At 32.6% G+C, this 27067-nt stretch overlaps 1 protein-coding gene and 2 long non-coding RNA genes across 5 annotated transcripts in view; 1 reads left to right on the top strand and 2 right to left on the bottom strand.

Annotated features, from left to right (window-relative positions):
- Positions 1-27067, bottom strand: part of Traf4 (TNF receptor associated factor 4) — a 30725-nt gene that overhangs the window by 1543 nt on the left and 2115 nt on the right. The window contains exons 2-6 of one of the 3 annotated variants that reach the window (XM_031920052.2): positions 13575-13727; positions 2191-2295; positions 1052-1213; positions 391-708; positions 14-274 (exon numbers count right to left, since the gene is read on the bottom strand). In XM_031920052.2, the coding sequence (XP_031775912.1) occupies positions 14-274; positions 391-708; positions 1052-1213; positions 2191-2295; positions 13575-13604 (876 nt within the window). In that variant the 5' untranslated portion in view covers positions 13605-13727. Of the gene's footprint in view, positions 1-13; positions 275-390; positions 709-1051; positions 1214-2190; positions 2296-13574; positions 14101-27067 lie in introns of those variants that run through there. The other 2 variants (XM_003698652.4, XM_012493791.3) reach the window with 2 other exon arrangements.
- LOC147657486 (uncharacterized) lies at positions 5952-7475 on the bottom strand. The gene is made up of 2 exons (XR_015292502.1): positions 7337-7475; positions 5952-7246 (listed from the first exon to the last, which is right to left on the bottom strand). It is a non-coding gene; the product is annotated as an uncharacterized LOC147657486 (long non-coding RNA).
- LOC116415336 (uncharacterized) lies at positions 11639-27056 on the top strand. Its single transcript, XR_015292501.1, has 17 exons — positions 11639-12493; positions 12625-12711; positions 12874-14246; positions 14385-14851; positions 14939-15291; positions 15361-15516; positions 15643-16101; positions 16776-16876; positions 17214-17290; positions 17393-17638; positions 17703-17894; positions 17999-18651; positions 18729-20643; positions 24029-24334; positions 24841-25044; positions 25380-26530; positions 26644-27056. It is a non-coding gene; the product is annotated as an uncharacterized LOC116415336 (long non-coding RNA).

Below are 27067 nucleotides of genomic sequence, written 5' to 3'. Positions count from 1 at the left end.
AATTTTTGTCTACCTGTAGCTTGTAACCATATTGACTAGTGTAAAAGGGAGGGCTGACGAGTTCCATTCCTTCCTTAGCCTTCGCCTCGGACATTTTAGCACTGTAATCCGTGATTTTCCATATAAGCGTGCCCGTATAGTTTAACGATAGTTTACTAATAGCAGATTTCAAACTGGTTATTTGGTGCTGCTGTTTGGTTACTACACTGCACATCAAACTTAAATGCATCTTTGCTGATTCTTCCAGATGTTTGTCCAACGAGAATCTGTTTCCCTGTAACAATGAGTAATGGTATTTTACACTAATCTAAACAAAAAAAAAAAAAAAACGGAAATATAAAAATGTTTTTAAATAATAAATTTAAATTATTCAACAACAAAAATATATACCTTAAAACGGCAACCAGCATCTTTGAAAGTACACGATAAGAGATGTGTAGTGCAATGATCTTTCAAATGGACTTCGAGATCTTCTCTTGGTAAGACAGCAGTTTCGCAACGATGCGGACAAGCGACTGGAAAACGACCACACTTAGCGTGATGAGCACCAAGAGTGTCAAAAACGAACTCTTTGTTACAATAACGACACGCCACCAATCTTTTCGCACATTCGCCCAACTTATGCTGACTGAGGTGCCTTCGTTGTACCTTCATACCGCATTTATTCTCGCAATAGAGCGGCTCGTAGCCACACGTCCCTGTGTGCTTCTGTACATAAAAGAAGAAGAAATAGAAATATCAGTTATATCGTCAATCTTATTAAATTTCATCAATACTATACCAAGTTATCGTATAAAATAATAAAAAATAAAAAAAAAAAACATCTCCAAATTAAAATCAAATTAGATTTCCAATTATAACCTATAAAAACATTCGATCGAAAAGCAATAGTATCTATGCATATTCTACTGAAATGAAAGAAAAAAAGGAAAAAGAATTTGAAAAATGTTATTTGAACTCATATGCTTTCGCTTCCAACCATCCGTTCCCACTACAATACAGTTAATACTGCCTCGATCGCGATTCTTTTAATTAATGCAGTGACGGTTACCTCGAGCGTGTGACCGGTGAATTCTTTGGCACAGAAGTCGCAGCGTGCTCGCCGCTGGGCACAAGTGTATTTCAAATGATCCTCCATCAGTACACGCGGAATCATCGCGCCACATTTATTGCTGCAGGGGACTGCGTCGTGCTTGCAGGTATTCAGGTGAGCCTAAACAGGATATAATGCGATTTTTACATTAGGCACAACTTGAACGGTGCATTCCTTTTACTTCGATCGGTCCTTCGGATCCTTCTATCCGCAACGCTCGTGTTGCGACAATCAGAAGGAAACTTGGGTGAACGAACCGTATACCGAAGATTGAAGGAATAACAATGATATTTATAAAATTTATAAAAGCATCGGGTTGAAAGATAAAACAGTGAATATACAAGAAGTTTTATCACTATTTATATCTTAATTTTTTAACATTATCGAAACATTACTTTTTCAAAATGTTGGTCAAAACTAATTTTTGAAATAAAATGTTTCGATTTATTAATATATATAAAAATGTGAAAAGGATGGAAGAGGAGGATTTAATCGTTCAAAAATCAATTTTTAAGTTAAATATGATATTTTACAATAGCTTCTTACAGGATTTTTTTTAACAATGGAATTTTCTCATTATTGTTTATATCAAGAAGCCATTTATAGCGACTATTTTCCACTTATAGAATATTTTTAACTCGCAATTTATCGAGAGGTCATGCAGAGTTTGATAATGACAATAGAAGAAAAGATGATAATTGTTCTTATAAATGACCGGAAGGCCGACACGAGTTATCCTTAAAACGCGTGGGAGTCGTAACAGTGCCGAGACCAGTTCAACGACCTATCAATGCAAGGTCGCTCAAAGATCAAAAATGCATAATTAAACAATCTTGGAACCATATTTGTATAGTTGGGAAAATTTTAATACTTTTTACAAAGAACAATAGTCTTAATTCTCACATCAAATATATCACCATAAATTTCATATTTTAATTATTATAATACTGTATATATTAAAATTGAAAATGCATATTTGTATCTGACACAAAATATATTTCGATAACAATTATTTTTAAAAGTAAGAAATTGATTCTGATCAATTTTTCTTTCTTTTAAACTTCCAAAAAGTTTGAGATTAAAAAATACAAAATTACCTTTAATTTCCGAAGTTCATCCGACCACTTGCATCCGTCCTTATGATGTATACAGTACACAATGGATCCCATTATTGCCTTTTCTGCTTCCAGATCCTGGAAATTCTGCAACACACAGAGAACAACGATCTTATCCATTGTTTCCTCCAATTTCCAATGCAAATAGCTATCTTTTCGCTCAAAAAATTACAGTCGTTTCAAATTGTTTCGACTCGACGAAGCGAAAGTAGGTCAATTAACGAAACTTTGCAAGACCATGACAATTTCGTGCTCAATTTCCTCCAACAGGGGAACGTTGGAATAATCATCTTCAATCTTTTCGAATTTGAACGATTAGATCGTCGAACTGTTTTGGTGTCCATCCAACGCAACGGTTGAGTTAAACTGAACCTCTTGGGAACGTGGGTAGCGATTAATTGGGTAACAGGTAGTTGTTACCAGGCACTCCTGTCTACGAGTGTGCACCTCTCATGCCCAATAAACAAGTCGTTTGACATTCCATCCACTGATGAAATATGGTAATCAATTTTCAACGACGCGACTCTAAACCGGCGATTTCTGATCCTACATTTCATTTTGCTAGGAATTCTTCAGATATGCGGTTTCGTACGAGGTCTCTTCCTGGCTGTTTTACAATCGAGAGATAATAATGATAAATAAAGATCGAGATAATGGATCTTTTTTGTCGTAAGTCTTTAAAAGTTTTTTTGAGAAACCTGATTGGAGACTCATTATTTGAGATATTAAATATCCTATATTTATTTTAGTAAGTATAAAGAGTAGAATATTATCTTAAAATTTTATAATTATCCTACAATATCATATCATGTCATATCATTTAAGATTTATAGAATTAAATTGTATCTATCGTCGAATCAAATGATTCTTGAGCTTTTCAATAGTAATAATGAATAATTACTTTTTCCTCATATTCTGTTTACAACTTTTACTTTTATTCTTTTATACTCTAAGTTTTATTCAATAATAAAATTTATTAGGCTTTTGAAATAATATAATAATAAAATATAAGCAAAATAGTGTCGATAAGAGTTAATAAATAATTCTCTTTTCCTCTTACAATATTCAATTGATGAATAAAACTCAAAAATTGTTTCATCATAACTCGAAGGCTACGATATACGTAATACATTTCAAACAAAGAATTAGCACTACAATCTCTATTTGTGTAAAAATCTATTTGCTCTTGATAACGTTAGTTAAAATTGTAAAGTTAGAAATCTTCGAGTATAAGAAAAATTTTTTAAAGAATGTGACAGCGATAAAACTGATATTGAGTATTTAACAAACACCAGTAGAATATTGCACTTAGGAACAAAAATTCTGTCATTATAAGTATTCGATACTCGTAAATCAAATAATATCCAGTCGTCGATTGATAAAGTTTATTAGGTCTAGTTCGTGTAGACAACAACTTTCTCCGGAAACACGTGTTACATACATGAAAACACATTAAGAATTTGAAATGACTATGGAACAATGTAATCAGTTACTTATTATCTTTAATTATTAAGTGACTGCTGGTAATTTCGCGTCAGTGATTCTTATGATGCTGTTTAAATGATAGACTGTATCGATAAACACAAGCTTTCATTGTTTGTATGCTAAATAAGAATCCCATTAGTGCCATAATGAACGATTCCATCAAAGACATAAATCAGTTTATGTCTTTAAATTTTCTTTTGAATTTAGTTCGGATTTAATTAATAAGTAACAATTCAAATGCTACGTGTTTTTCTTACGTCGACAAATATAATTTTCTATTTTAAGATTATTATTTATTTTCTAGTTGTCAATATCGTACGATTGTGATGTCATCATAATATTGCCAAGATATTGCTAAAAACTTCTGTTAACTTAGATTTTTACAAATCTTATTTATTTAGATTTAAAGAGATAAAAATTTGTTCCCAAAGCAATAACTATTCAATTTAAGAATAAAATTAGAATAATATTGAATAAGTAATTGAATAATAATATTAAAAATTCATATGGAGATTGAAGATAATATTACATTTTTATATAAATGATAAGTATATAAAATCTAAAGAGAAGAGAAGAAAGTAAGAATATTTTTCCTTTCTAAATTATATTTATACAAGATATGATAAAATGATATTGAATTTTAATGTTACATTTTTTTCAGTATTGTAACGAGTTTAAATTAATTCCTAACTAAATCAAAATTTAAAGTAGATTAAAGTAGACTGTAAGAACACTTTAAAAAGGCTCATGCGAAATATGTTCGAAGTGGACAAGCGATAAAATGGCTGGAAATACATGGGAAAACAAACGATGGACGGTGTATAACAACTGTCTAATAAATCTAAATCCGTCCGTGGAAGACTTTCCCCATTGCAAAGGAGGTGTGGGTACAGCATATGGGAGGCGGCATACAAATCTTTTTAGAATTTTTATGCCATGTTTCTGATTCCAGGAAGAACCATCGACCATGGCAGTCGACGAAGAAGTCGTGACGGTTTTCGGAAATAGCGAGGTTCAATAATAACCCTGATGCAGGAGGTGAACCCGTACCGAGAACCATGCAGGAGGCAAGAGAGCTGTTATAAATTTAACGCGTTACGTCGTGCATGGAAATAATTATTAACTCTATTATTAATACATGATACGATTTTTAATATGCCATTGTTCGAAATATCTAATTCCTTCGCAATAAATTATTAGACAACGGTACAATCAAAAACTGATTCGCTATTTTTGAGCGAATCAACATAGAATTTCATCCATTTGAGTGTCAACACTTAAATAATACTTCTTACTTTTGATCTTTTTAAAGTTACTTTCTACATCTTAATACTAATGATTCTATGATAAATTTTCAGGATTCCTCGATTTGTGTGATCATACAATGGTTTTCCAAAAAAAAAAAACTGGACTACAAGGAATTTTTAATAACCATTTCCACTGGAAAAGAATTTTGTCCCTGAGAGATATAATGAGCATAATAAAAATGTTCATTGCCGTTTTAGGTTTTAGATTCACAGAAAAATCCATCATACAAAAATTCATCAAGATTATATCATAAGTAGAAATTATTAGAAATTAATAAATAAATCACAATACTCGAGCAGCAATTATTCAATCCTCTTAATCAGTAATTTGATGCTAATAAGTTTTCATCTTTCAGATATCGTGCGCTGATATATAATACATTCGGCTTCGAATCAGGCGTTTTCACGCAGGTACACCCAGTATAGACGTCTGTAGGTGCCAGCAAGTTGAAACCTGCACGACCGGCAAGGTCGAGGAACCTAACGCAACCAGCCACCGCCGGCGCGATATAAACACCGCCGGGAATGGAAGAGACAGACCTACCTCTTCAGTTTCGAGATTGCGAAAAAAAAAAGGAGGAACACAAAGAAATAAGAACCGACCACGCCATAATACCGGGAAAAATACACTTGCACTGGTCGTGATCGAGACTTCATTTCACTCCAGTCTTCTACTTTATGGCCTTTGTTCATTTGTCTACAACTTTTCGTCCTAAAATGGAAAATCTTTCTCTGTATATGGTATGTTGAAATTCGAGTTTCGGTTATTTATAGTTAAAAAGTTGTTTTTTTTTTCAGAGATATGATTGGATACTTTTATATTTATATTGGATACTTACACTTTTATAAATATAAATTCAAATTTTTGAGATTTAATATGGTTTATGAACTGAAAATAGATTAGACATGCATTAAATGTTAATTGCATAATAAAATAACGAAATTTTATAATTATGATGTAATTATTTCTAAAATCTAAAATTTATTTCTTTTTGAAATAAAAAAGAAAGAAGAAAATAAGTATAAAAAAATTACATATTTAAAATACGATTTCTTTTGAAATAAATGTTTTTAACGTCGGAAAGATTATTCTTTGTGATGAATACAAATTGCAACTGATAAGTACATCGTTCTAGCGATGATGAATTATGTTTAATTAGAAAGATAATGACGTGACTTCGTAGAATTGGTGAAGCGTGTACTATTAGGTAGAGTTTGAAACAATCGAAAGGAAGCCAGGCGACGAATTAATTAAAACAAAGAGCGGCCAATTAAGCCAACGGCGGGCAACGATCTCGCGTTGCGCAAGTTCCGTAATACCGTCAAAACGAGACGGTGCTTTCTCTTGGGAAACTAAGCGGCAACAGAAAATTGTATTACCGAAAGTATAATGTTACATAAATTCGAAAGTTTGATAACAAAATGATGCGTCTTCGCAAATATCAAAAATCGATGTAACGATTGGAATTTCATGTTTTAATCGTGTGAATTCGATTATTTAAATTCATACATATAGTTAAATTCAAATTTAAATATTTACATTGAAGTAAACGTCGCTTCATTCAATAATTTATAAGTTAAAACAATTGTCAAATAAACAAATTATAGTATTAACTTCGTAAATTCAAATGTATACAAATATAGTAATTTTTAGTTTTAAAACAATTAAAAGTCTCATTCATAAAAGATTCGTGACACACAATAAATATTTCCAATTCTAAATTCCTCGCAAAACAGGAATATAAATATCGATTATTTAATCAAAAACTTCGAATCGTTTTAAATCTCAAACAAAATCCGATAAAAGAGATTTTTCTAAAAATATAGCATAAGCCACGATATAAGATAAAATATCTATTATCATTATCATTAATCTCATTATTTTATCAATTTCAGTTAACTTGTCAAGTCAGACGATTAAATGTTTAAAAGAGGTTCCATCGCTGATTATGAATAGCGATGAATGCAAATGAATTCATGCATCTGACTAGCGCCTCTTATTCCACGAAACATTATAATGCTTGAACAAGCGAATTAGAATACCGACACGAAGCATCGCGAGGCTGACATCACGGGTAGTTTCTCTCCATAGCGTTCTTACAGCGGTTACAAGTCGTTGTGACGTCACAGCGAAATAACGGACACAATCTTCGCGTACGTTCCACTTATTCTCGAGGACGATGATCATCTCTGCGTTATGCGGCCCCGCAGGAATTTTCTAACTCGGTCTGCCGTGTGAAAATTCTCTAGAAACGAGGAAAATCGTTAAATAGCCATTTTAACATAGGGAAATAGGAAATCGTAATTGGATTTATATAAGAATTCGGTTTGTATACCTCAATTTTTTAATATTTTTAACCATTTAAACATTTTTAAACATTTCATGTATCCAAGATCTTCAGAATTTTACACGAAGTTGTCTTCATTTTGAAATTAATAGATAAAAAAAACTAATAAGATTCTGAAAAGAAACGAACGACGAATAATTATTATATCGTCAGATAGATATTTTTTAAAATGCAAATAATTTTTAAAGATACATTTATAAATTCGATTCTTCGAGAACTGATACATCAGGCAAGGAACGCACAGTATTTTAATGAAACGGAAAGCAGTCTGACGAGAGTGTCCGGTATTCGAAAAATCTTCCATCGCTGATATTAGCGATGCACGAACGTGATGGTTACGCATTCGAATCCAACGGGTGAATCTCATTTTTTTCGTCAACTCGAAATCATGCGACCTTGACAACTCGATGACTAAAGATTAACATAACATATTTCTCGAATCGCTACGCTTGTTAATCTGTTTCAAGACGTTTACAGAATTTCGATCATTTCTTTTCTATAATCTTTTGATCCATTGATATCACTATTAAAATTTTCATTAAATTTTTCATTTCAAAAAGTAAAAAAAACATAATGAATCATTGAGAAGACTGTTATAATCTTTCAATTTTTATATTATTCCGTATTCATTTAAAAAACATAGCCTTCGTTTATTCTAAACACATCATGTCAGATGATTAATACTACGTAATACTTTAATAATTATGAATGATCGAAATTACGCATCAACGAATTAAAAATCGATTTTTCGACTATTGTATCAAACCACTATTTTACATGATTGAGTTCAATAATTACGGGTTGTTCGCTTGATTTCGAGTTTCCCGTCGTAGAATCGCTATTTGCGGATCGATTATTCTAGCCGGAGGAAGACAAGATGATCGCGTGCGAAAGGAAAACTTCCGGTCGGTTACAGAGACCTCATGATCCATCCGGGCTCGCCTGTACACTTCAAATTCTATAAATTAGAGATCGTGGGATGGCATTCAACGATTTCCTAGTGATAATCTTCGTGATCCATGAATTTCACACATAGATTTTGCATGAATTAATCATACAATAGATTCTTAATTATTAAGATCAGGTTCACCGGTTTTTTCACCGAACCGAGAAAAATCGATGGAAAGAGAAAACTTTCATTTCTCTATCGTTGAAGATTTTTCTTGATATTGGAAAAACAGAACATTCCTTTCTTTGTTCCCATGGAATGAACATGGAAGAATCGTAAAATTTAAGGGCTCCAAGAGAAGTTCACGACCCGTGAATGTGAGCATAATTTTAGAATTTCAATAAGGCCATTTTAATTTCAAATAGTTTTGGTAGTTGCATCTCGTTTAGAATATTCTAAAAAATCAAAAATTAATTTTATTCGAAGATACAATCAAAATATGTACTTATATATTCAAGCAAATAATTACATTTAAAAACAATGTAATTAAGAGTTAAGTAAAATATATGATTGTTTCTGGAATTTTTTTCAAAATTAATGATCAATGATCTTTTCCAATCGCATTCAAAATATACATTTTAAACGATCGATTTAGATATATTTTTGTGTACAAATTCCATTCGGATGTTGTATTTAAGAAGACGACTGGAGCGATAGATTTCCAAGTAAAAGCGCTACCGATAGCCTTTTATCTTTCGAGCACATTTTTCTGGTATCTTATCTAGTCATAGGAATCTACAAACTTTTAAATTTCGACTAAATATTATGCGGTTCGTTCTCTGTAATGTCATATCAGGATCCATGATCATTGTATTTTTACCCATAATCTTAACAAAACAAATAAATGTATTCGTAATATTAATGCAATCAGAAGATACTGAAGACACAGTCCAATCATTACGTAAATAAGCAAACATAATAATTGCTATTAATATTAATCACTGACAATCATCAAATATAGATTTCTCGTTATTTATTATCAGTGTTTAAAGAGATTAGAAATTCGAAATTAACAATATGGATCGGTTCAAAAATATCGGAGAGAATAGATAAGGAAAAAATTTAATCGTCGCACTTCAAGAACTCTGTTAAACGTAATTTCTATCACTGATTGTCTTATATATCTATTTTCTGAAATCATGCAATCAAAGTATCAAAAAGAGAGAAAAAGATAGAAGTTGTTCATTACAATGGAATGCGTAGAGGGAACAATACTGGAAGAAACAGCCACCATAGCAACTTCCGGTCGCAAAGAAGGCGGTAGCCTCTATGAAACGGGGATTGCTTTTAAATTAACACAAGGTAATTACAGCGACTTGTAATGTAAGTATTTGAGCGTTATCTTATATTTCTAAATAAGAGTCAAAAGTCACTCTTCAAATGTAACTTAATAAAAACTAATTGGAGATAGTTCTCACAGGCAACTAATTTAATGATATTTTTTAGGAATTATCCAAAGTCAATTGTCCTGTAAAAAGTAATAAAACAATCAATATGATTGGATTGTAAAATAATTTGCAATTAAACAATTGAGAAAATAGAATGATGACAGTTCTCACTATAATTTGTTCTTTCTTTCAAATACGTCTTCTTAAAGTTTTTTTATACTTTAAAACACCAAAAATTATTTCTGATAATTACTAAAATGCAAACATGAAAGGCAATAGAGAGTTTCTTGTAATGCGTTTATATGTATGTCATTCTTCATTAAACTGTTTTAATGATCCCATGGGTCGCAGAATCATGGTGAAGCAAGATAACTAAAATGATGCGAAACAACGATTTCTATATAAGCATGTTATTTCCTGAAGATTATGTATTTGTGATATTTCCTTCGACAATTTCCTGTCATCATTTTCTAACTCGCGAAATTTCGTGACAGATTCATTAAATTCATTGAAATTTAGATTATCTAAAAATAATTTTATTATTATTATCTATCATGTTAGTGTTTGCATTGTATTGAAACATAAAAAATACTTGATATTTAAATTAAGTTATCTGTTATATTTGTATTGGATAATAATAATTGGATTTTTAGGACCTTTATGCAGATATACATATGCATTCAATTTTATTACTAATACAATATAACTGTATTCAAACATGTTAAAGTATGTCTGTAAAGAATACTTTCTGAGACTTTATCGGTGCACAGTATTAGATTAAGCACTAAAATTGCCAGTTAATATCTTCTATTATAATTTTTGTTTTACATCATTGTTAACCTCTCAACCAATTCTGTCAATCAAATGACAATTTACTTTGTAAGTTAATTATGTAATCTTGTTTCTTTTAATATTTTTTACTTCTTTATCTCATGATGACAATAAAAATGTTTTGCGATCTTTTTGTATCAATTAAATATTTTCTTTTTCAAAAATTCAAAATATTCATTTTATGGATTTCTTGAACATTTCGCAATTTTTTCGATTATAATCTTGTTTAAAACTAAAGAAAGAATTTATTATAATAATAAATCTAAATATTATATACTAAGAATGATAATTCACGAGAAAATTATCGAATCTAATTATCTAAATTTTTGCGAGAATCGAATTGCATCGATATATAGAACGTACGAAACGCGCGAGAACGGAAAGCAAATCCAATGGTACGAAGGTGCACGAAAGAGGCCGAGCGGGTTCGGAAGCAGCCGAGGCCATCTGTTACGCTCGGTTCCCACGCTTCCGCCGTCGCCTTTCCCCGCCTTTGGACCAGTCTTCATCGGTCCTTTTCTTGCCTCCACCTTCATCGACACTGGCAGCTCTTACTGTCGCTTTATTTTATATAGCCCGAGAACGCTTGAACGTCTTTAACCGCGACTTTGCGTTTTCTGTTACGAGGCTAAACTTTTGTCCATTACCGCGAGATTTCTATGCGTTCACAGTTTCGTTCAGCTTAGTTTTGTGGTAAAAGTTATATGATATATCTTATAAAAATTAAACTGATTAATTTTTTTGATTTTTGATCCTTTGTTCATAACGTAACAAAACAAAAAATATTATTATTTTATTTTTTTCCGTTTGTTTCGAAAACCAGTCCATGTAGTATGCACATACCTGTTTAATAAAATTCAGAAACAGATCGTTTTTTTAGTAAAGATGTTTTCAAGTTAAAATGCGATTTTTCTTTCTAACCTAATTTCGTCATAACAAATCATAAACTATTTATACTAAATACAATATTAGCAATTATGCTAATTATTATTTTAAAATACGATTATTAATTCGATGTGGTTAGACACATCAATAATATGATTTAGTTTGTGAAAAAAAAAAAAACTCGCTTTTAACATAAGGCACGTGCCGTCAAGCGGCTGCAGTCGCGCCATTGTCATCTTCTCAGAGGCTGTGTTTACACAACCGAATATCCCCAATCACCCCTTGCGGAAACTTGGCACTCCCAATTGTTGTGTACAATCGTTCGCAAATGTGTTCGTAAGAGAATCGTAAGAGAACACACGTGCACGTGTGTTAGCAACGCGTTGTTGAGGGGACTAGAGCGATTAAACCGACCGCAAAAAAGATGAACTCGATTCCTTAAATACACGGTCAATATGGCAGGGAGAACAATGACGGTGACAATGTCAAGTGACTTCCAGCAATCCCTTGTTTACCCATGAATAAATTCCATTTATTTTGTTATACAAACACATAAAGAATAAAGGATCAAAAACGTAATAAATCAAATATTTGAAACGATTCTAAATATATATGAATAATTTGATAATTTTTGATAATTTTAAAACAATTCCTTGAACAATTTAAAAAACATAAGGAATAATCTCAAGGGAAACGGTTACATTTTAAATTCGATATTAATAAATTGGCATTGTAGTTGATAATCGATATAATCATCCAATCGATAATAAATCGATATGTCATCAAAGAGATATCGATTCTGAACGAGGTCAGGTTCAAAAAAGTTTGCAAACAATTTAACGATATATTTCTAGCTATCGAGATAAATCGATCATTCGACATGATAGAAAGATGGCGAAGAGGTTATGTAGTTTCGTCTACGATTCTGTTGAAACATTTGACTGTTGTTTCATGATTTTGTTACCCATGTAATTGTTTCAACGAAAGATTATTCTATTCGCTATAAATTAGTGGTGTTATTATACAATTAAAATGTTTTGCAATTTATAGATAATATAATTTGCAAAAAAAAAAGAAAATATTAGTTAAAAAGTATGTATTCAAAAAATAATTATTACATTACATTACACTATATTATTAAAGCTGCCATAAGAATAATTTAATTTTGCATTGAATTGCTTGACTACACTCAAAGAATGAATATGAAAATTCTCTCTTTTCAGTGCATTTACAAATTTATAAATATTTCATTATACAATGTTTTGTTTCTGGCAAAAGTGCTCACAAATCGATACCAAATGGTTACAAAGGTATGTATTTATTTTAATAAGAGAATTAATATGTAATATATTAACAAGGGCGCGTATAGGTAGAAAACTGAATCTGTGCCAATAACGATATAGAATCATGAATGGTGCTATTGTAAATGATATCGAAATGCAACCCTCTGTTTCCGTTTTGTCCAATAATAGATTTCCCCCATTCTGCGGTTTCCCTTTATTCGCATGAAGATTAAATTACATGGCTGTTCGACATGGTTATGAAATTGAATATAACGAATGATAAACGGAAGTAAAATTTTTTATTTTCTAAAAATTAAAAAAATATGTTTTTATAGTAATTTTAAATAAATATGGGGGATAAATTGGGAGATAAATCTCAATTAGAAATAGTATAAATTAATGTCACGTTTATTTAGTAATACTTTTTTTTAATGAATTATCAATATGTGAAGTATCAATGTGAAAGTAAACAAACGTACAGGCCACTATAAGTGCAAATGCAGGGAGAACTGAAATGCAGCACATAACTGACGATTAAACCATGGTTGCTTGAAGCGTATAGCAACAGACCGTTATCTGAAACACGTATGACGATAAACTTGAAACGCTGCTCCAGTATATTCGAGGAATGACCTACGTGGAAGTTGGCATGCCTAACCGAGATCATTTATAAGTTAAACAATATATAAAATTAAATTTGTATATTTCTTTGAGTTTTATTCACTTTGCAGAAACTAAAACACACTTACGTTTACATATACAAAGAATTACACAATCTACCACTATTTTTCTTTTTTATGAAATCAATCATCATTAATATAGATTAAATTTTGAAAGCATTAACCATTAACCACGATAAGCATGTTAGAATAAAAAAAAGAGATTCTAACCTCATCGGTAATAATCGGCGTCTTGTCCATGTTGTCGTTGATCGGGCTGGGTGGCGATGTGGGACTAGCACTGGGGCTCACATGAAACCCTTTCGACTCCTTGGCAGGCCTCTGGGGGGACACCCTCGCAGGGAAGCTCAAGGTTTTCGTCCACTGCGACAGACCACGCACCATCTTTTCTTCTTTTCCAAAATTTCACTGATATAATATACAATAATACTACTATCTGTACGTGTATATCTAATTCAGTGAGTTCAATGCGCGTTTCGACACTCGCGATTGTTTAAAAAATGGGCAAAACACAAGAAATAACGAGGGAATTCGATGTCAGCATTTGTTCAGACGCAAATCTTCTGTAGCCTGATCTTCACAAACTATGAATTCACTTTGAAGCGTTAACCAACCGCTTATAAATATTAATAAGCAGTTCGAGAGATCTGGCGTGTATCCGTGTCGTGACACGCATGGAAACGGTCTGCTAGCACGCGCGCTAGCAACGCACGCCACGAAGTTTACTGACAGACTGTTCGCAGTCCGGTCGGTCGGTCCTCTCTGTGGAACGGTCGCGTCATGCCCGCTGGACCAAGCGCGCTGATTGGTAGATACGATAGAAAGTGAGAAGCAACGCGTGCGAAACAAGGACAAGCATAGTGGAAAATGGCTAATGGGGTGGTTCGTATTATAAGAGGAAGCGAGACTGTATAAAATGATATCGCGTAAGACGAACGCAACCACGATATAATTTTCAAGAGATATAAACTTTTTTTCGTCAAAGTAATCCGTTGCCTTCTTGTTTTTTCTTTATTTTAGTGAACGAAGCAAAAGAGAAGAACGAGAGAAGTTTAATGGCGTTGATGAGACAAGGATAGTGACCAGGGAAAGACGGTGAATGAAGGAACGTGTGAAAGAGATTATCGGATATGTGGCACAAGTACAATCGCCGCTAACTTCATGGATCGTGGTTTAGAAATCGTTTAAGGTTACCTAGGATCGGTTCAATATACGTAATAAATAATATGAAATGATTTTATATTAAGGTATGGTTAAAAATAATAGAATTCAATATCTTTTATTTTTATTTTTTTTCTAATTTCTCCAAACTTGTTCCATTTTTGTAATGAAATTAATAACTGTATAAATCAAATAAACAAAGAATAATAGAAAAACTAATTTTAAAAAACATCAAAATTTACTACTTTTAAGGTTAACTAATATTTGACTAAATATTTTAATAGAGGTTAAGTGAATATCGAAGTTAAATCGTTTTAAAAATCCAGGTAAATGTATTCGAAGAAAAATTATCTATGTTTTCTTTCTACAGTGGACACTCCAATAACTAATCAAGATTATCGATGTGTTGATAGGAACCAGGTAGTCGAAGTAGCCGCTATCAAAGCGGTACTTTTACTGACGCCCTTTCCAAGACAAAGAATTTGTCCAATAGCGATTCGTGATCGGTAAAGACATACTCGTGTTGCCAACTGCAGGTCCGTCACAGTGGAGGGGAGGAAAACGACATTGTAAGGCCCAACTGGCAAGGCATGTTCCTTACATTCAACCGCGTTCAGCTGTATGTACGCGGACAGGATCTAGCCAGCTGCGGCCTTCTTCGACCTTCCCCCCACCAGACCGGAATCGAGCCTTCTGGCCAGCTATACAAACCGGTACCCCAGCGTTCTAACAAGGAACATCCGCGAAGACTCCGCCTTCGATCTTGGTGAGACATTATTTTGCCAGGACAATCGAAAACAGAGCACATTTATATATCACCTCTTTATGTTTATAGATGATGATGATAATTAAATGAAAGACAATTATGCCATATGGAATGCAGTAGAGAACTAACAGAATAAGTGGAACATAAAAATAAACGATTTAAAGAGAGGAAGAGAAATAGTTAGTTAATTTATTCTGAATCATTCACAGACAAAAAAAATCTTTGGCAATTGAAATATATCGTTCTCGAATTTGTTCTTTATTTTTTTTGTGAAAAGATTTCAAATATTTAACTTAACGAATTATTGTACAATTTAATGGTGATATTAATAAATATTTTTGAATTTTTTAGATTTTTCAAAAGCTCAAACTCAGTACAAAAAAAAAATTTTGGATATAAATAACCTTTACCTATATAAAATCGAGATGAGCTTAATTTTTTAAGTTACAAATTTCATATTATTATTATAAATATCTTAATTTTTGTAACGATTGTTCAAAAGTAAAGATAAAAAAATTCATATATCTATAAATATCATTTCGCTCTGAGAAATATTATCAGATCTAAAAATATTTGATATCGATTCTCTTCCGAATTTCTAATGCTTTAGTCAGTTCCTTCATCATCATATGTTGTCTAAGCGACACAATTTCGACCAAATGGCTTTACCCTTTGAGTTCATACCTATTACAGACATTCAAAAGATTCGTAGAACGAATGTTTAATTCAGCCCGCATAGTTCAAGAGTTCACAGCATCTGTTCCCTATTTTCTTTGACCAGAAAATTCCAACTGACCGTCAGATAAATGGGTATGTCATTTTTTTCTCCCTGATATATTCTGAACCTCACCTCAGGGGACCAATTCACATCAAATTCGAAGCACGTTTCGTTCGAATAACTTCCTAAATCGATATTAATTAGTTTAACATATGTTCTTGCGAATAATCCAATTTCGTGCCATGACAATCCCTAATTTGATGCAATCACGATGTCGAAGACAATAAAATCTATTTCAAAAATCGAAACGGATCGAGAGAAACGTTATTACTACGAGCTATGTCAGGGATAGTTGAAGTCGATTGTAAGGATTCCTATTTAAAGCCTTCGACTAGCCCATATAAATAGCATTGTTCACCTTGGATGGATAACGAAGTATTATCGTGAACGTCGTTCATTCATTGTTTTATTTTTATATGTGTATGAACAATGTATATGTATCTATAAGAATGATAAATTGGAAAATTATTTTGATATTTGATATTTTGTAAAAATAATTCAAAATGAATTGCTAAATTATTAGAATAAATTTTATAATTGTTAGATAACTATTAAATAATAATTCAAAATAGGGTTGTTTTTATTCTTTTTTTAAATGAGAAACTTCAATATTTTATTAAAAAGTTCAAAAAACTTAATTTATTTTTTATTAATTGTAATATTAGCACAACTATATTTGCATTTATCGTTTCATTTTTATTTGTAGCTCTTCTCTTCACAGAAGAAAAGAAACGTCAAGAAGAGAAGGATGATAGGGATGGTTTGAAATTCGAATATAAGGATTCTTTTATTTAAAATTCGCAGCAGGTGCGCTATGTCAGGTTGTATTAATTCCCTAAGGACATACTATAATTTCACAGATATGATATTCACGATCACGCACCTTTTCGTCCCTTCTTATACATAGGGCAGGTGTCTCTCCCCTCTTTTTTCTCTCTCAGATCAAAATCATTCTTTCATAAGAGTAAACTTACATGAGTTTCGATAGTTGTCGTCGACATCCCTTTTTACAGATTTCAATTTGAGTTTCTGAAATATTTTATTTTATTTTATCTTATATAGAATTTAAAGGATCAATTATTTTATATTTTAGGAAAAATATGATATAGATATAATATATTAAATATAAGATAAATTATTTTAGATATCGACGAAAATCACATTACGAAGTTATACTAATGATAAGAGGCATAAGAAGTTATTTTTTAAAGAAATTCTAAGGTAATATTATTTTATGAAATTCTAATTTTCTTTCTATATACATATACAAGATTATATATATATATATACATATATATTCAATATACAAGATTTTCTTTCTAGCTACATAAGAATAATTGAAAAGAATATATTCCATATATACATGAATTACAAATTATAAAATCAAATATTTCATTATAAAAAAATATTACAAAAAAATAAGATATCTTGAATCAAAAGAAAATTTTGAAAACTTAAAAAATTAATCGTTTGGATCTAATATGAAGAAATATGATGCAAACCGTTGCATTTTCCAACAATACCATTCAGGCCACTTTTGCGATGGAATATCGAACACTAATGTAATTGGTGCGTAACGTTTCTCGTGTCAAGGGATCCGATATCCTTAATAACCAGTTTCTCCGATTTCCAGACCAGATGCTGACTTATCAGAACCGCCAGCATACAGAATATCTCAATGCAACCGGAACTCAGAAAAACCGTCCTCTCATCGGCATCTTTTCATCATCTACTCGATTTATTCTAAACCAACTCGATTACATGTCGATAAACGGAAATGGAGCGATTCAAACGAGAATTTAATGATTCACCATCGATTTTCTAAGTAAAAAACAAAGTAGAAAGTTGTCAAACATGTTACAAGTTATCAAACTACAAAATCCATATTGTAAGTTCGAAATAATAATAGCTCTTTTTATTCTTCAACAGGTTTGAAACTGACAGTTTCACGATTTTTCCATAGATTTCTGGTGCACGTTTTTGTAATCACGAGGGAAATCGCGATTACGTAGGTTCAGTGGTAGACACACGTTTCCTTGACGTTTAGTCCAGTTTTGCATCCGGCACAGGTACATACTGGGGAAAGGTCGAGCTACCGACCTGAATATGTTGATGATTACGCAATAATTCATGCACTGAATGTGTTTTTTATACTTTAAAACTGATCAGCTTGGAATCAAGAATAATATTGGATGGAGATAATTATATAGAGAGAAATATTTTAAAATATTTTAAAATGTTTAAAAAAAATTGTGAATTATGAGTTATAAGAGAACGAATGTCTCTTCAAGAAGAAAAATAAATTTTCTTTGTATTGCAATCGATTGGTATTCGATGATGAAATAATTTTTGAGATGGATAAAATTATTTCACAAGTATTGAATATTATATATTTATTAAAAAATCTAGAAATAAATATTCAATCGAAAATCAATCTCGCTTTGAAATTCCTAATCAATATTCCTCACACATAACATATATTGCAAAACATCTCAAAAAATATGAAACAAGTTTTTAACATATTTCATTTTCTACATAAACTTCAAATAATAAAAAATTCCTTGATATAAACATGCAGAAAGGTGAAGTACAATATCTCTTCAGAAAATCAATTTTATATACCCTTCAGAAATAAAAATAAATTTTCTTCACATCGCAGTATAACGTGAAATCGATAAAAATTCATCCCAGATCGATATTGAACGGGGCAGACAGCGCATAGAGCGTTCAGCTCGAACAAAGAAGGATTTTTCGAGGCGCCGATGCGAGCAGCACCTGGAGAGGCGACGTGAGGGACCATTCGGAGGATAGGAGCGGCCCAGCGAATAATATTGGGAAGTCTGCAGCTGTCACAGCAGCTGCAACCCTCCTCGCTTGGCTCACAATCTGACCGGCAGCTTTTCTGCCTCCTCCTCATCCTCTTCACCCACCTCTGCCACCTTCTCCTCTCGTATGCCATTACCTCGTTCTCATGGTCTAACTTCTGCCTCGTGTTCTCATTCCGGTCCTTCCAGAATTGAGATAAAAACCATCTTATGGAGACCATTGATTCAATCCTTTAGTTTTAGCTTTAATCTTGTTGTGAATTTTCTGGAGGAAATTCTTTGAAGAATTTTTCTATTTTTTTCCTTCAGTTTGATTATGTTTTTCAGATAATGGTGCCGAAAAATTATGGAATTTAAAAGAACTTATGTAAAATGGAAAAAAAATTATATATGCACCCTTCTAATGAAATGTTTTGGATATTGACAACAAGTGAGAATGTTTGGAAATAAGATAATCAGTCTTTATATGCAGATACTTATGAAAAATAAGGTTTATAAGATAAGAAGAAGCACATTATATAATAAGAATTTATAATGATGGATTAACTTTCTTTTAATTTTTTGTTATATTTCGTATAAACGAAAGCATCGTATAATTTTGAATTATATTCTTAATATGTCTACAATGAAAGGTGAAAAAAACACTTTTTTTTCGTTTGAAAAGTTTAATTAAACAAGACTCAGTGCATATTACTTCCATATATAATACATATAAACAAATGTAAGCAAATATAAGCGATTCGTTTGAAAAATCTACAACAACCAATGAAAAGAAAATTACGAAGAATAAAAATAATGGTAAATCTTCGATTCCAAAGGGAACAATAATATTCTCGCCAATGATTTGAAAAAAAAAAAAGAGAAAAAGGGAGTTCGTTTCCCGTGTCAAATAAGTATCCCTTAAAACATGAAATGAAAGTATGCATCGAGGAAATGAACGTGCACATTAATGGAGTGGTTTCTCAAATAGGGGGGCCCCCTTTCTTTTCGTGCCAACATGTGGGTGTATATCTAGGCCGTACCTAGCTCCACGGAGCAATCAACCCCCTTTTTTCGAAGCCAACCACCGAGACCATCCTCTTGCACGAGGAATGCGCGGTGTAGGTCAGCTGCTCCTTCTGTGAAACTAAACTTCCTGCGTCCACGTGCACATCTGCTCCCTTTCAGGCACCTGGAAGGGGAAATCTCGTGGTCCTGGATGAGTATACGTAGTCACGTATCACGTGTATCCCGAGGGTTCTTCGCGACTCGATGGTGTACATGTATAATGATGGAGGAACATAAATATTCTCGTCGTTAATTGCAGGTATGGAAGATTTATTCTTTGTTTCGTGTTCTCCGGTATTTATGGGGAATAATAATGGATTGGTATTGTTACGTCACATTGACAGAGAGTCTATGAGAAGTTTTTATTGAGATTTTTATACGGTTCGTACATTTGAATATTGTTCCGTGTATCATAATGTGCGAGTTCTTGTGAATTGTGTTTCCTGACTCTTTGAATGATCAGAAGATATTTAAATGAATGTTTTCTATTTTTAGAGAAGATTTTTATGAACGTATGAGGAATAAATTGTGATAATATTGATTTTTATGACAGCCAAATTGAAAAGTTGATTCTTAGAAAGATCTATGAAAATGAAATAGACAGTATGTATATTGTGCGGATTAAACTATTATTGAGGTAGTTTAACGAAACAATTAACGGATCAATAAAAATGAACGAGAAATTCAATATGATGTATCAAGGTATTAATAATGATTTATCTAATTGTTAAAATAAAAATAAACGTCTCCTTCGAAGTTAATTAAATCGTTTAGCTACTAATAATTTAGAGATCATTTTCACACTTTTAAATTTAACGTCTTAACCTTAATTAATAATTATAAAATGTATCATAATGAGCGTTAATTAACCTCAATTTTTGCAATTCGTAATACCATTCAAATTTATTACTTCAAAGTTAAATCATCTTGAATTCATTAAACAATTTCAAGGTAAGACATATCTGAATTTATCAATTTTTTGGAACAAATCGATTTCAATTTATCAATTGCTTCCAGTTACTTCTGAAAAACCTGTTACTTCGAATTCATACTTCGAAATATATTATTTTTTAGATTTATCGAGCTTCATTACTTATTAATTCTTTCAATTTAATTTATCTCTTGATATCAAAATGCAAAAAATAAACGTAATAAGAAAATGGATAATACTCGAATTCAAGACGACGTTTTTCATTAATTCATCGTGTTCATTCATTGACGAAAGTTATAGTGATTCGATTGATCCAGCGGAAGTCGAAACTATTACGACCGGTTTCGAGAGATTGGCCGGTTATCCGGCGCAATTACATTGTAGCCGGCTCATCACGCCGGTGGTTGTTACGAAACTCATCCTTTTCCAACTGTAACGGACATCAATCTTCAATATTTCGTTGAGTCGATAATTCTTCGAAATTGTTCTTCGATCTTCTTCTCTCGCATACGATCTCGACGCGACATCCATACAAAGCTTCAAGTTTGTCCGTGGAATCTATGCATTCCACTCGAGCCATTAACACGAAAGCAGTACTGACAACTTACAGGCGAATTCTTAACAAATGCCTTTAAGTGCATCTTCTTGCCTTTAAGCAATATATTTAAGAAAGTCGTATAGAAGCTACTATATAATCGTTCTCCATTACCGTGACCGTCTCTGGGAACTTGCATTGTTCTAATTTGTCACAACTCTTTGTTCCCAACTCGACATTATTGTTAATCTGAAAAGTTTGTTCGAAATGTTTGTTATCGTCGGTTTGTCGGTATTCAAATGAATAATTTTTGTGAAAGAGGATGATGAAAGTTGTTGCGGGTTTAATGAACTTTGACTGGAAATATGTACAGGGTGGTTTATTTGTTATTTATACCACAGAAGAAGTAGAAGAATCATAAATTCTCGTTCTCCAATATATCCAAACACCTCCCATCGAATATATAATTAAACCCTTGATAAACATGATAAATTTTCGCATCGATCGCTTCGAAACGATCAAAAGTAAGAATAATTGAACGATTCTGATTCAAATTACAAATTTGATCTTCCTTTAAAAACCTCGATATTTCTCTTTTTAAGGTTCATCAATGAAAATTTCCCCGGTTCGAGGTGACGTTGCAACGAGCAAAATCCTTGAGATGTTAGATCCCATATCGGGAAAGTGGCAGGAATTCCGAGCAAACGGGACACCCTGTATTCGCTTGGTTGTGTAATCGGCCTTAAGGATAAACGGACGCACACACGTTTAAGTAGCATTCGCAAGTAGGGAGGTTCGTATCACAAAACGGCCAAGTGAAAGGATAGGCACCAGTTCATCTTGTGTCTCAACCTCCAACCAACCTTCTCGAATATATCCATTCGTGCTGCAAGTGCGTCAGCTATTCGCATAAAACAACGGTTAATTCGAATTCACGTCGTTCACTCGGCGAGCGAAACGAGAAACGCAGTTATATTATTCCTTTGACTATTTTTTTCAGAAGGAAAATACATTCGTGTTTATTCGTTGCTTGTTTTACGAGGGCACGCATAAGTTATTATATAAATTTCTACCATTCGTGGGTAATGAACTTAATTTCCTTTTTTTAATTTTTCCGCCGTGTATAATTTAAGAAGTTAAATTATGTTGAATTAAATTAAAATTAAATTCAATTACGCTGGATATGAATTTTAATTTGGGAAATTAGGTAATTTTGTTATCTAAGACTCTAATAATATACACGGAAAAATTAAAAAATTCTTTAATCAATTCATAATTTTACTTATTCTCTATTCTATTCTAAATTTTATTGCTACTATCCAATTCTATAAAATTCTTTTCTCCATTTTTTCGATCATTTATTTTTATCGTACCTTTATCCCTTTATTATTCATTTTTTTCAACGATGCACACAGATAATGGATAAAAGAATTCGAGAAAGTTGCACAACAACTAAAAGATATCGTACAAATATACATCTTGTATAATTCTCAACAGGAAATTTCAGCAATTTTATTTCCCTCAATTTACCTAACACCACAAAAGAATCAGCCAACAGCTTATCATCACACGACATCTTTCTCTTATTTCGATCTTCATCTCCACAATCGCCTACCAACGTGTAATTAAGGATCATGAATATTCGACCGCCATTCCGTTTCCTTTCTTCCATCGATCTAAACAACCAGGATCTCGATCTAGATAACTGGCTCGATATCATTTCCACGAGCAATCCAATTTTACGCAGAAGGAAAAGCGAAATCTGAGTATCAACAATATTCCCAGACGTTGAACATCTTCGAAAGCGTGCGCAACATCTGTTCGCCTCAATTGTGAAATCACTCCCAATTTTCAACGTGGAAAGAAACCTTTCGAACTCAACTCGACTGGGTAAAATAACGATGAAATCACGGAGGAACGCACCGCTTGCACGGATCGAGGATGCACCTGCATCTGGTGCATTTTCGGATGGATCACTGGCCAGATGTCCCTCACACCCGTGTCGAGCTTTGGTACACGTTTCTGGCTGCTGTTCAAAATTATCCAGAATTCAATTATTCTTTGTTTGAAGTGAATTTGGATAGGATAATTTAAGATTAGAAGATTTTTAAATACTGCTATTGACTGCTATTGAGTGATGTTACGTGGAATGTTGTATTCGTTGAAGTGAATTGATAATATGAATGATAGTGAGATAATTTAGAAGATTTTTGGATGATGTGTCCGTTCAAATTTGGAATGAGTTGATACTGTAGATGGTAATTATTATACGAATCAACATCGTTGGATGATTAACTTATATGACAACGCCCATTGTCTATTAAATGAAATTATCGAGTAAATTTGTCGCAATCTGATCACAGGATTAACGAGACATAAAATTTTATAGAATTAAAATTTGTTCACAGAAAGTTGAGATAATTACTGGAGGATATTGCAATTATTAAAAACATTCTGTTATTACAAGATTATGATAATACAACGACAACGGAGTATACAAAAATCTTAATTTATAATCGAAGTAAGAAATCAAATTTGTTTCAACGAAATTCTATTTTAATTATATCTTTCTTTCATTAACAATTATTCAATGTGTCCTATAACGAAACTTTATTTTTCAGTTCCAACCAATTTGCAATAAACAGGATATAGAATATCGTGACACGTCGCCCACCACATGAAACATCGAAATATTTTATCGAAATACACAGCTTCAAGGACTACGAGTTTTTACAAGCAACACACAGAATTAATCACAATATGCATTCTCGCGTTATTATTTTCTAAAAGATCCACAAATAACGCATCAATGTGCACGATGAAATACGTAAACACAAATTACGTGGAAATTTATTCGATCATTCCCACACGGGTAACCAATCCTTAAGATCAATCGACATGGAGGGAGAATCAAAAAGTTGTCTACGGTAATTATATATTGTTATAATTTATATGTGTAATAGGATATCATATTGCGTCGTTTCCCTCCCTTTTTCCACGGTCTTTTTATCGGCCAGTGGCGTGCGACCAGCACGATCATACGTGTCCGACGTCTTCCGCACATGGAAACCAGAGTAACCAGTGCAGTGAGTAAAAAGCTGCAGCTGTCACACAGAGGCAGGCAGCTGCAGCCGCGATGCGACTAGCGATGAGAGTAACACGTTTCCATGCAGTTTTAGTATTCACGGTGATTTCCAATTTTGCATAAACTCGCCGAAGGTCAGTTAAATGCCGAAACAAACAGGCGAAAAAAAAAAAAAAAAAGATGAAGAGGTACTCGTAATGCCAGAGTATTCTATATTCTTCAAAATATTTTTTAAATAATAAAACGTTTGAAAATTGATTAATCACGTGTAACTTATGAATATATCGATTTTAATGTTATTCAAAATGTAATTAACACGGTTTGAAATTGTTATTAAATCTTTTCCAGAGAATACTTTTTTCTCGTAAAGGATTCCAAAGAATCGAAACATTCGAAGTGAAAAGGAAATAAAATAGGAGACGCGATGTTGAATCTACGATCGGAGCAGGTGGTACGTGGAATTACAGACCCTTCTCCTATTCGCATATATGTACAAGTATGCGCTGGAATTCGGTGTTCTCCCTTTCATACTAATTCATTCACCTTAAACAGGTATGTTGAAACTCGGTTAAACGTAACACGAAGAATTCTTATAAGGTTTACCAACTTGAATTCCCTAATAAATTTATTTCGTTGAATTAAATTATCTCTCTTTTCAAAATGTCACATTTTCCTATTTATAAAATATTTTTTTAAAAAGTTGTACACGATTTTTAATAATCTTAACTCTGAAATTTTTTCATCCTAAAGAAAATCTAGCTAAAATATTCAAATTAGAATTCAAAGGGGGAAAAAAAGGAGGATAAAATAGACTTTGATACGATTTATTATGCATTATTCACGTGATGAAGAAAGGATGAAAAAATTCAACATTCCGAAAATTTCAGAAGCAGCTTAAATCGAATACCATTCGTAGAAACATTCAGAAGGCGCCATAAAAAGAGACTCGGTGATCGGTCAGTCTTTGATCGCTTTGATCGTCACGGGTGTTTATCGGTCAGCAGCAGCATTCCGTGCATATGCAACCGCACACCTAAGATGGATGCACAGAGATGAGAGAAAGTCGGAGATCCTGGCCTCGAGGTTGTCTTCGAGAATGTAACGAAGCGTTCGTATGCACGCGCGCGATTCTTGCCACCAGATAGGCGTGAACGTGACGCGAGGAAAATGTCATCGGATGCACTCTTGCCATCCCACATATTATTCTTATTAATTTTCCTTCTTTCTTTCCTCCATCCATCAAATCATATCGATTGTACTCGTAGGAATAAAAAATTTTACTTTAGGGAAAAACTGTAGAGCGTTGTGAAGAAATCAATCAATGTAAATGTTCATCAATCTTCTTTGAGTGGTATTAATTAATGCAGAGTTTTCCATAAGTACAAAGTTCGACGATCAAAAAATCCATTAAATAAAGTTACTTTTCATATTTGTAGAGTTAATTTCGAATTAACGAATTAAATTTAAAAAAAATCGATTCTCGAAATTATTATTATATTTCAATTTCGAGAATTCTTCCTTCCCCTTCGGATCAAACGTATGAATTGAAAATTGTAAATCTAAAATCCTTGTTAATAGAAAGTTGTTAATAGTGGATACGTATTGCATTCGATACGATTAAATTAACGTTTATTAGCGGTGTATTTTCCATTGAAACAAGCCACTTAGCAGCCAGTAGCCGAGAAACGAAAGGTAGATACTGAGTTGCTTTGTAATAGCACACGCGGCAATAAGTAAACAGTCGGTTGATGCATGCGGCCTCATTATTCTCCCTCGTCAATCGGATTGTTTCGAATTAATAATTCACTGTTCCAGTTTATATATCACTATACGCATCCTTGTTACGATTACCATGCGTTGAACGATCAGTGCAATTTAATAATTATCAATCAACAATTAACACGATGGAATATTGGTACGATTCGAATAATTTTTAATTGATAATATTAAAATTTCTTGTCGAATAAGAGAACGGAATAGAATCAATATTGAGAATGGAACTTTATTGCGAAAAAAGAATTAAATCGAATCGAAGAAGGTGCTTATGAATTAAATAAGTTTCTGAAAGTAAAAATATTTTCTTCACTTTCTTTCACTTGACGAGAGAAGAAAATAAGAATTATTATGATAATGATTCTTTAACGTGTTTAGAATTCCCTGTGGAGTTATTTCAAGCGAATAAAGTTTCAAGAAGAGGATCGTTGTGGGAAAGCTATGGAAGAATCGAAATTGCTCGCTCTTGGAACGCGGCCGGAACACGTGCGTATTCACGCCAAGAGGGACGCCATTACAGCCGCCTATGAGAAGAAACGCACGAGCCCATTGTTTCAATAGGTTTTTCTACCTGTCCTGACTAGCAATATCCGAAATTTGTTTTTCAAATCAGCACTCTGGGATTTTCCATCAATAATCACCTCTATCGATCGTGAATGTTTTATAGCGCTCTCTAATACCTTTAAATCCTGAGGTAATCCTTACTTGCAATTAATAATTTTTTAAATATTGGAAAATAAAAAATAATAGTGGAAAAAAAGATATAATAAATTCATCGATTTTAATCGTAATAATTTTTAGA

Source organism: Apis florea, unplaced genomic scaffold (genome assembly GCF_048593485.1).
Source record: "Apis florea isolate Af1SG1 unplaced genomic scaffold, ASM4859348v1 contig_3158_pilon, whole genome shotgun sequence".
Lineage (NCBI taxonomy): Eukaryota > Metazoa > Arthropoda > Insecta > Hymenoptera > Apidae > Apis > Apis florea.
This window is presented reverse-complemented; position numbering and strand designations above follow the sequence as displayed.